At 34.4% G+C, this 10,868-nt stretch overlaps 2 protein-coding genes across 2 annotated transcripts in view; both read right to left on the reverse strand.

Annotated features, from left to right (window-relative positions):
- Positions 1–7,658: 7,658 nt before the first annotated feature.
- On the reverse strand, positions 7,659–8,542 carry LOC119644850 (mediator of RNA polymerase II transcription subunit 25-like; the record flags this gene model as incomplete). The annotated part of the gene is made up of 1 exon (XM_038044610.1): positions 7,659–8,542. A coding segment is annotated over one exon (225 nt), but the record flags the coding sequence as incomplete, so codon positions are not given.
- Positions 8,453–10,868, reverse strand: part of LOC119641037 (B-cell lymphoma/leukemia 11B) — a 36,871-nt gene continuing 34,455 nt past the window's right edge. The window contains 1 exon segment of the mRNA XM_038039459.1: positions 8,453–10,811. Coding sequence (XP_037895387.1) covers positions 8,543–10,811 — 2,269 coding nt within the window. The 3' untranslated portion in view covers positions 8,453–8,542.

The following is a 10,868-nucleotide window of genomic DNA, read 5'->3' on the forward strand; positions in this document are numbered from 1 at the left end:
AAATATGGTTGCAGTAACGCTCGCTGTTGCTGGGATTCTGTGATCCACAATCGGTTTTACCCGATGCATCCATTCATTTGGAAAATCTAGTTGATATTAATTCAAACTCGGCAACTCGGGCCTAAGAAAATTATGAAAAACCTAACCGTTTCCTTAAGTAAAGCAACAAAGATTTAAGTATACCGTCGAAGATTTAAGTTAACCGTTTCGTCTAACAGATCTCTATGAGCCTTTGCTCAGCTCATAAGACTTGGACCACAGACATATCGTTTTAATCTCGTTTAACCTCTAGAGTAGATCAGTTTTGTAAAGATTTGAAACTTTTTCCTCTTCTTGTTTATGTGCTTAATTTTTCTTATTAGATTCGTAGAATTATTGAAAAAAATAAAATGTCACCTTACATATATATTCTTTTTATTTTGCTATTGGTGACGGAATGACGTTCCAAGTGGCCGCGAGGTCCTCATTGTTATTTATTGCAATTTTATTTATGAACATTGCTCTGCTTGCAGTACATTTGCAGTATTTGTCAGCTATTCTATGGTAAATTTGCTTCTGATACGAAATGTTTTACATTTAATTTAGGGGACAAACCATACACAGACTATACCTGAGCACATAACTTACTAACTAAATGTTTCCTTTGTTTTTTGGATGTTATTTTAAATTCAACCAAGTGCAAAAACTATAGTGAGGCAAGGTCATGCACTACTCTCCCCCTTTCCAAAGTAAGCCGTTATTTGGAAGGGTGTCGAAAAAGTAGTCCGATCCCAGCCATTTTCTATAGAATTTGCCCTTGCGGCGAAATACATCCATATGACAAACATCAGCGAAGTATCTCAAATATTGCGACATGTCGAATGAACCCAAGAGAATAAGATGCGTAAACGGATACGCAGACAGAGAGACAGAACCCCATCCTGAATCGATCGGTATAGTAAAAAAAGGTTGGTCTATCTCAAGTCCTTCTGACTTTTACTACAAATAGTGTAACAAAACAACGGCAATATGAACGAGCGAAACTTATCAAGGCTCGGATAGAGGTGCAAAGATGAAGCAGCGCACCGCCGAAAAACTTACTAAAGTGAACAGAATCACGAATTTTATTGATTTAATTATTGCGTTATCATTAACCCTTTACGTGCGTGCCCTTTTTATGGTGCGTCTACTAAAGGGAAGACAAGGAGAGAACAAATTCATATTTTTAGAGGTGGCACAGAGGGTCGTAAAGATGTGATCCTCGTCTCTTCGTCTTTTTGAAAAGAGAAAAGAAGAGGCCAGTTTACCGTAGAAAGTCGAAAGTCGAACCTTTTGTTTAAAATTTTGCGCAAAAATTATGAGAGATATCCCGCTGTACGACCTATCTAATTTATCTAAACTTGTCTAGCTAGCTCCGCCATATTTATATTTTTGGTTTTATGGCTAACACAAAAGAGAAGTCTACGAATGCTGGTGTGTGGTTTTGCTTTAAAAAATTTTTGTTCTGCAGCCCAGCAAAACAGAGCCCACAGAGCCCACTGTTTATAAATATTTTTTTTAGGTAAGGGATTCCTGCTTAAGTGCTCAATCTAACGTTCCGTTCGTTTTGCGCTGTCTCGGCACATGTTCCTTAATTTTTATCCTTTCTATTTTTGCGATGAATGTGTATACAACAATAAGTAATAAATATAGCGATATATGACACATACAAACAACTACACATATATTCCCTATTTTTTACTGCAATTTATTTTCTAATTCATACAATTTCTATGTCGAATTATCCACGTCTGTCCCTTTGTCAGTGTTGTGTTTGCATGTATTCAACCTACAGGTCGCAATTTTTGATATATTTTGATCAAATTTGGTAAGCCGACATGTTTTCGCTCAAGGTCGAATCTTCCTGAAAATGATTCAGTTCGGACCACTTCTTCGCACACTTTTCATATAAAACTTTATTTTCAAAAGTCGCTACTTGAATACATGTATTAAGCGAAGTTGTCTTGGGTATTCAATGGTGGGCCGTGCCCCACTATGGTGATTTTACTTAGTTACAAAAACGAACAACAATGTATTCGACTTATTATAGTAGGATTTAGTGGCCAAAAAAACTATTTTTAAATTCTGCTTTCGTGCTTTTTATTGACTTGGTAAATCCTTTGAACCGTTTAAAATGACAGAAAAGGGAAACTATTAATTGAAAGAAATATCTTTTATGGAGGTTCGGCCTTTTTCCGAAGCGGTCTAATAAGACCACTTGCTTCAAATGAATACCTGCTGGAAACACGACCATCGCATAGATATGGCATTGACATTGATTCCAAAGTAAGTGGAAGAAAATTCAAAAAAAAATAAAAAAATATCCGCATCGAGTAGTCGAGTAGACAAAGGACAGCGACTAATCGGAAGCGTGGGTTCAAATCTGAAGCGTGCTAGAGTTTTTTATGCAGGCGAGCAGGTGATGTAACTTATGCGGCAGCCCTTGAATCCATACTTTGTAAATTTGTTTACAAAATATGTAGACAATAAATAAAACAAATAAAAATATTAAAAAATTTATTGTAAACACCATAACGCATATCACAGTTTTAAACGCGTTTTCCTTGATACATAATTTTTCAAAACGTTCTCCGATTCTTAAAATTTCCATTCGTATTGCCCGTATTCAGATGCTGTAAATATCTGTCAAATAATGTTCTCTGCAATCCCGCTTGGGCGACATTCTATAAGTTTATTTTTATTAATCACAATTTTTGAAATTTTCACTCAAACGCTCGGCAATTACACAAAAAGTAATATTTTAGAATTCCCTACGAGATTTTTCAGCTGTAGATATAGTAAATAGATTAAAGAAATATTTTATTCAATTTAAATTTCCATCAAAAACGCCTAGGTCGCAGAATTCCTCAAATTAAGCATGTCCCAGAAGAATCGCTCCAGTGCTAGCATATTTTTATACTTAGTTATCTCCGCGAATTATTATTATTATCCTGTCATCTTCCTTTCCATCTCAAAAAAAATTGATAAAAGAAAAGTGTTTTTTTTAAGCTCATATAATTGTTTCCCCCTCTTAATTCGTTTAGTTTGGTCGCTTGCAGAAGAAGCCAAACAACAAGTGAAATTAAAACACTCGATCTTGTACCAATTGAATTACACTTCAATTGTATAGTAGTCGAGTAGTAGTTTAGTAACGCTGCACCACATCGCGGCATTTTTCATAATATTCAAGATATTAGAATAGGTACGAAAAATAAAGTAAATTATGTTTTTTGCATACAGACTCCTTTCCCACTGATACGAATACGAGGAGGAAGGAATCGATCACATTTTTCGTTTTCGTACAATATTTTATATTGTAACATATGTGCGTTCATGTTTATTTGTTGTTGATTATGAGATATTAACGAACAGTATGCTTGCTTAAAAAATATTTGATTAAAAAATGCCAGATTTTCAGGTTCGAACGCCTCTCCAACCAGCTGAAATGAGAGAGAAACATAGCCAAGGCAAACGCAACTGAAATTTTGTATTACTTACGGTATGCAACATAACATGCATGCATGTAACATGTATAGCGTGTATAGCATGCATACGGACTTTCGTGTATGAGACTGATTCCCAAGAGTTGTTTGTTCAATCTTACAAAACTTCTTCGTCATACATGTTCTCTGCAGCGGACATATGAAAAACAATTTCAATTATATTACAAAGTTCTATGTATTTGTAATATATTGTATGTATATGCGCTCAGTGAAAGCAGCAAAATATTCGCTCATTTCTCCATTTGTTCTCAATTGTTCGTTTTGTCCAGTTATATATAACATATTCATATATGATTTTCTCATGAGCAAATATATGCTGCTGGTCAAATATATATTTCCTATATGGATTTTCATTTTGTATACTAGAGCAAGCAAGCGTATACTGTGAGTGTATTCGGGTAACATAGACTCTATTGAGGATTTGATTTGAATGCAACGTTTTTCTAAATGGGAGGTTATACTCTATTGGATTGGTCACTTTCACGATAGCCATTTTGTATATATATATATATATATATGCATATATTTGAGTTATTTTTACACCAAGATATATGTTATATGATATATATATATATATATATATGTATATATATATGCATGTATACCAAATATCAAGTGCAAGCGACAAAATATAATACGCTCTCAAAGGCTGTACCAGTTAGTCATTGGTAATATTGTAGTTTTTAGCAGCGGTTAAGAAATAAATATTCATATCCTTTTGTGTTGATTTCTAAACGGCCAAACACCTTCGCCATCGAGAACCAATAATTTTAAGTTTCTTTTCTTTTAATTTTTTTGCATTAATTGATATACAATTTAAATAACACTATGATCTCACTTACTGTGCTATTATAAATCGTTATACTCCGTAGGCAGAATTTTTGCATTACATAAAACCTTAAGTTAAAAATTTCGAAAAAAGTGAAACATGTTAACCGGAAAAATGTCTTTTCAAAAGGGTTCGAAGCATCAATTGACGACATCCAAAATTGTTTTTTAATCAACAAATTTATCATTCGTCACTTATTTGGGTAATAAAATGTCAAAAACTAGAACTTACTTTTTATGAGAACATTCATATAAGAAGCGGTCCGAAAAATAGACCAATGTGGTTCAAGGTGATGTCAATCAAAATATATATTAAATCTCTATTCTAATTTCGGATCAATCAAGAAGCACAAGAGACGATTTCGATAACACGAAGAAAATTTGCATGAGCATGTTTATATTAATAATCTCATGATCGGGGTAATTATTACGAATTTTTGTATGCAAGTGTATGCACGTGAATAGTAGGCTCATTCGAATCAAGTATGAAAATGATATGTATGTTGCATTTACATCAAAAGCTGTAGGGGTTCTCTCCAGCCTTATACATATCTTCGAGAAGCCTATAAAGAATAACAATGCGACTTTTAGCAAACGTAATTATTCAAATAGGTTTGTTCATGGTTATCTTTTTGCTTGTTATATGTCCTACAGCTAGGAATTAGAGAGAGAATGAATAGAAAAAAAAAAAAAATTGGGAGAAAAAAGGTCGTTTATTGTGAACTTGAAATGAACAGCGCCACCTTGATTGCAGCAGTAAAGATGTAAATGTTTAAAATTTCGCTAACACATGATATTTTCTGTTGATCGTCGGTTTTCGACAAACAGCCTTAAACTATGCTGTAAGTTATTGTTTGCGTTAGGGAGCAAGTAGTGTTTTTTTTTCTTATAAGAGAAATACAGAAAAGCGAAGACAAAATCCATATTTCGATTTTTTAACTCATTATTCCGTTGCATTAGATGATCTTTTAACGGTTGCCCTTAAGTTATGCTAAATATGGATAAACCTTGATATTTGATTGTTGTTTAGTAATGTAGTACGTTTTAATAATACACACAATAATTAGGCATATATATATATATTTATATATATAATTTATAAGTAGCATGGCTGTAAACCAAAATTAAAATCAAACACTGTTATGATCAAATTTATTTTAATACAACTTTTCTTTTTATTAGAAGTGTAAATTTTCAATTGAATTTTTGTCTTTTACCGGCACGTACGACATGTAAACCATTCGTGAGAGTTTTTGTTCACAACATACACGTCTGTACACTTAGAGAGTAAATACAATTTTGGCTTATAAATTATTAAATTTTTACACATAAAAAAATTCATATATTATCATTATTTTTATTATTATTATTATTATTGTTCTTGTTTTATTTTTCTTGTTTCTATTTGTAGCTAATGATTGTTTTTTGTTTTTTTTTTTTTTTTTTTTTTTTGTAATTTATACACACATACGTAGTTGCATACATCTGTCTAACTAAGTAACGGTTACCAAATCTTGTTTACCAAATGTATGCGTCCTGTTTTAAATATGATTAAATTTATTTTATTCTAAAGGAATTTGCTAACGCGGCTGTTGTGTTTTTCTCTTTTCTCTTATGTATTTTTATGTTTTGCTTTTAGTTTTGTTTTTTTGCTTTTTTTCTTTATTCATATATATGTTTATTATTTTCGAGATGAACTATGTGTGTGTATGTTTTGTTTTTGTTTTTTTTTAATTTTATTTTGTATTATTTTATACAAACATTGATACATACATATGTACAAAGACAATTTGCTAAGGATGTTTATTTATTTATTTATTATTATTATTATTTGTTTTTTTTTTTTTTTTTTTTTTTTTTTTTTAAATTTATTTTAATTTTAAAACCGTGACCAGCATACATTCGTACATTTCTGCTTTACTTTGCGTTCATTTTGCAAATTGTGAATCGATCACATTGTATAAATGATAACAAAGATGACAAACGAACCGAAATGAATTGAAATTCAATTAAAAGTTGCGGAGTTATTGTATCGCTTCTTTTTTTTTCGATAACATTTTTTTTTGAAAATTTTTCCAATTAACAATATGAACGTATCATGAGTGCTTGCATAGACTCGGTTCGCTCCAAAAATTTCTCTCCCTTATAAATATTTCTACATCAATGCATACACACAAATATTCTTTCGCCAAATACATACACTTTGACATTTATTTTAATAAACATGATACAAGAATTTTTTTGTAAAAATGTAATAATAATAATAATAATAATAATATTTCTATTAAGTAATAATAATAATAATAATAATTAATATTAGATAAATCCAACTACAACTAAAAAAGGCAAAATATAAATTACAAAAGAAGGCCCAGTGGTTTAAATACCTATTTCTATCTATTTATATATATATAAAATATAATATATATATGTATATATATACATATATATATGCTTTTATATATATATATATATATGCATACATACATACAGGCATATATCCATATACATATATATATATATATATATATATATATATACATATGTATTGTATAAATGTATACATATCTTTACATACATGTAATTCATGTGTATAACTATCGGCAAATCAATTGTATGGTCAAGCACACGAGCCTTAAATCACTCACTCACATGCATATACATCGGTGCGTGTTTTTATTTAAGAGTGTGTTCTCGCTCATAGAAGTGATTTGTTTGGAAATGTTTGGAGAAAATAATCTTGGCACCGCCTTTTCAAATTATATTGTCGTCAAACAGTCTAAATTAAATATGTATATGCACATGTGAATATCTATATTATATAAATAAATACATTATATATATATAGATATATATTTATTTGCTTCTAAATGTGCTTGCGTGCATGCGTGCATGCGTGCGTGCTTAGAATTATTTCCTCTCGCAAACATTTACCGTATAAATACATATATGTATACATATATGGATACATATATATATATATATATGCATCAAAATTAATCAATAACTAACGTAAAGTAACGAAGAATAAGGGAACGGTGATCACAAAACATAGCCGAAGGTGAACCAAATAAATCGTCAGTCTCTTAAAGTGTCAAACTAAAGAAAACGAAACATAATAGCAGAACAAGTTTTTCTCTCACTTTCTTTATAATTATGAATCGATATCGTAGTGATCGAAATTTAAATTTATATAAAGAGTACATAAAATGTAAATAACAAAAAAAAAAAAAAAGAAAAAAAAAAAATTAAAACAAAAATAAAAAATTAAATTTTTATTTTAATTTTTTTTATTTTTATTTTTGTGATTTGCATCAAGTAATTGATTGATTGATTGATATGAATTAGAAAAAGCATTCAAGTTATAAATAATAATAATAATAATAATAATAATAATAATAAGAGAGATGCATAGAAATGCGAACCTGTTCGCTTTCGCTTTCGCTTACGCTTTCATTCCAGATAAGCGCGAATATAGATAGATTGTTATCGTCGAAAATGTCGATGAAAATCTCATTAAGACGATCAATCATATTTATGTGATATTTAAAATAAAAATAACATTGCAATAGGAAATTATTATATTATAGTACTTAAGACTGTTATTTCACTGGTTTTGATAAATTTTTTCTAAACTGTTCTCATCGTAGCGCAAATGACGAACGCTGAGCGTGTATCGGATCTTAAAGAAATTAAATGTCGTATAATTTTTGTGTGTGTTGTAGTATATAATAAGGAATAATTCATTATTATAGATACATATCCGTGTGTGGTTAGGTATTGCTTTGGTATTGGAAAAGTCTGTTGTCCACAATTGCAGAAGAATGCTCTTTAGAAAGTCAGGCAGCTTGGTCCGCTTGAACCAATTATTATGTATATTTTTATTGCTGATTTTATAAGACGCGTTACACGACGAAATTCCTTAAAGATATGCATTATGATAATAGCACAGTGGCTGTCGTGGATCTTTAAAAGATTCGTGATAACATGCGATTTGCGGGCGATAAATGATGCGGATGATGGTGGCGTGGTGATCGCATTAGCATATGTTGTTGCTGTTGTTGGGATTGTTGTTGCGACTGCTGTTGCTGGTGCTGTTGGTGCTGCTGTTGCTGTGATTGTTGCTGCTGGTGCTGGAGTGTAGGAGTGGGAGGATTAAAACCTCCTGCACCATTGCTCCAATTTTGATAAAGTCATGCCTCATGCTTTAAAGAGATGGCATGCTGCGATGACAAGCTAGTTGACGCATTCGAATCATTGTCACCGATGCTGCTAGGCAGGGAGATGCTGCTACAATTCGCAGCGATGCCCGCGAACTGGGGTGGAAATGATGAGTTTGTCGGTGGTGATAGCTGCTGGGTGGGCATTTGCGCTTGAAGTTGAGCTGCGGCTGCTGCTTGAGCTGCCGCCACAGCGTTTGCCGCATTGGCAGCTGCAGCTGCTGCTTTACCTTGATTGACAACACATTTTCGCATGTGTTTCTCTAGTGTCGAGGGTACACTAAAAGGCATATCACAGAAACGACAACGGTACACATCTTTGCCGGTGCGACCGTGAGTCTTCATATGGCGTGTCAGTTTTGAACTTTGAGCACAAGCATACGAGCACAATTCACATTTGTACGGCTTCTCACCCGTATGACTGCGTCTATGGACGGTCAAATTCGAACAGTTTTTAAACACTTTACCGCAAAATTCGCATGTATCGTTACGCTGGCGACTTTCTTTCTTCATAAGCGGATTTTGTGTTAATAGCGAATTCGCAGAGCCAAGACCCAACGGTTTCAGTTTAAGATTTTCAAATAGTGTATCATTTCGATGCAAAGCCTGCATATTCCACCAATCATTTCCATCCATTTTCATTCGTTTCGTCAACTCGAATGGATTAGGAAATGGATTAAATATGGGTACTTGTGTAGGTGGGGCATTCGGATCTTGAGGTTGTGGTTTTTGAAACATATTTTTCGCAAACTCTTCGCGCAAACGGATGGCAGCGGGAAACCCATTTAATTTATCCGTCATTTGTTGCATGGAAGAATTGGTTGTGCTGTTATTGTCATTATCTTTTGTGGCCAGGTGCTTAAAATTTCCAGATTCTTGGAGGGCTTGCTTATACGCTTCCGAATATTGAGCGATATTGGAAAGACCAAACTTGTCCATTAATTCACCAACGAGAGATGTGGGGCCACTACTACTTGTATTCTTAGGACTTTCACTTTTCGTATCAATACGATTACTAACACTTAAGTCTTCAGCTTCGTAGTCTATTTCCTCCGGTTCTTCAGGATCATCTTCTTCTTCCTCTTCTACAATATCTTCTTCAGGATTTTCTTCTTCGAGTTCTTGCTCTGCCTCCGTATCGCCTTCGTTAGTGTCCACAGAGCCCGCATTGCTACCCCCATCTTCTGCAGGACTCCGATGGACACGCATGTGTTTCATTAATTTTTGAATATGAGAACATTCGAAATCGCATGCTGTGCATTTGTAAGGCTTTTCGCCAGTGTGTGTACGTTGATGAATTATGAGGTTGTTTTCGAAACGGAATTTTTTCTCACAGTACGAACAGGAATAGACAATGGCCGCATTCATTGTTGATTCTTGGGTGGGCTTATGTGGTGGCGTTGATGCTGAGCGCGGTGTTGTATTTAAAACGGCATCACTTTCGCCAGTCATTATATCACTTTTGTCAGGTGGGGTTAATGAATGTGGTCGCGTATTATTAGTGACTGGCGTAGGTGGCAGTTGATGTGACGGAGATGGGCTCGCAAAATGAGGCGATTGCTTTTGTCTAGGACTCGGCGAGCTCGAGTTAACAATGTTTCCAGCTCCAGGACTGGTAGTTCCTGCAAGCTGTCGCAATCGCTGCGAGTAAAAATCCATCTGTGGCTCAATTGACAGAGTGCTATTTTGTGAATTCGATGGAGCTGGTTGAGCACCCAATGGTGCAATTGAAGTTGGAGGCACTGAGCTACTGTGAGTACTATTATTAGATGGAGGACGTTGCTCAATAGATGTACCCGCTGGAACGCTAGGAGGCTGACTGAATTGTGTCGTTGGTGTTCGTGGGGCTGCTAATGAACTAGCAGCCGCCACGGCGGCCGCAGCCAAATTAAGACCATGATGACGGAATTGCTCAGATACTAATTGCTCCATGCGATAGTGATCAGGATGAGGGCGAGAAAATAGCGGACCCACCGTAGGAACTACTGGACCTTGTGTTAAAGCTGGAGGCAAGGGCATTCGCAGTAGATTAAAGGGATTTGCCGAATGCATATCTGGTGGTGGTAACAGTGCATGATGACGCATACCTGCGGCGGCGGCAGCGGCTAAATTTTGTGCATTCTGCATCGCAGTTGTAAGGCTGTTCTGTTGCTGTTGTTGTTGCTGCTGCTGTTGCTGTTTCTGTTGTTCTGCAGCGGCTGCTGCAGCAGCAACCGCAGCAACAGCAGAACCTTATAACTGCGATGCTGAATGCACAAAATTTAGCCGCTGCCGCCGCCGCAGGTGTGCGTCATCATGC

Source organism: Glossina fuscipes, unplaced genomic scaffold, assembly GCF_014805625.2.
Source record: "Glossina fuscipes isolate IAEA_lab_2018 unplaced genomic scaffold, Yale_Gfus_2 0, whole genome shotgun sequence".
NCBI lineage: Eukaryota > Metazoa > Arthropoda > Insecta > Diptera > Glossinidae > Glossina > Glossina fuscipes.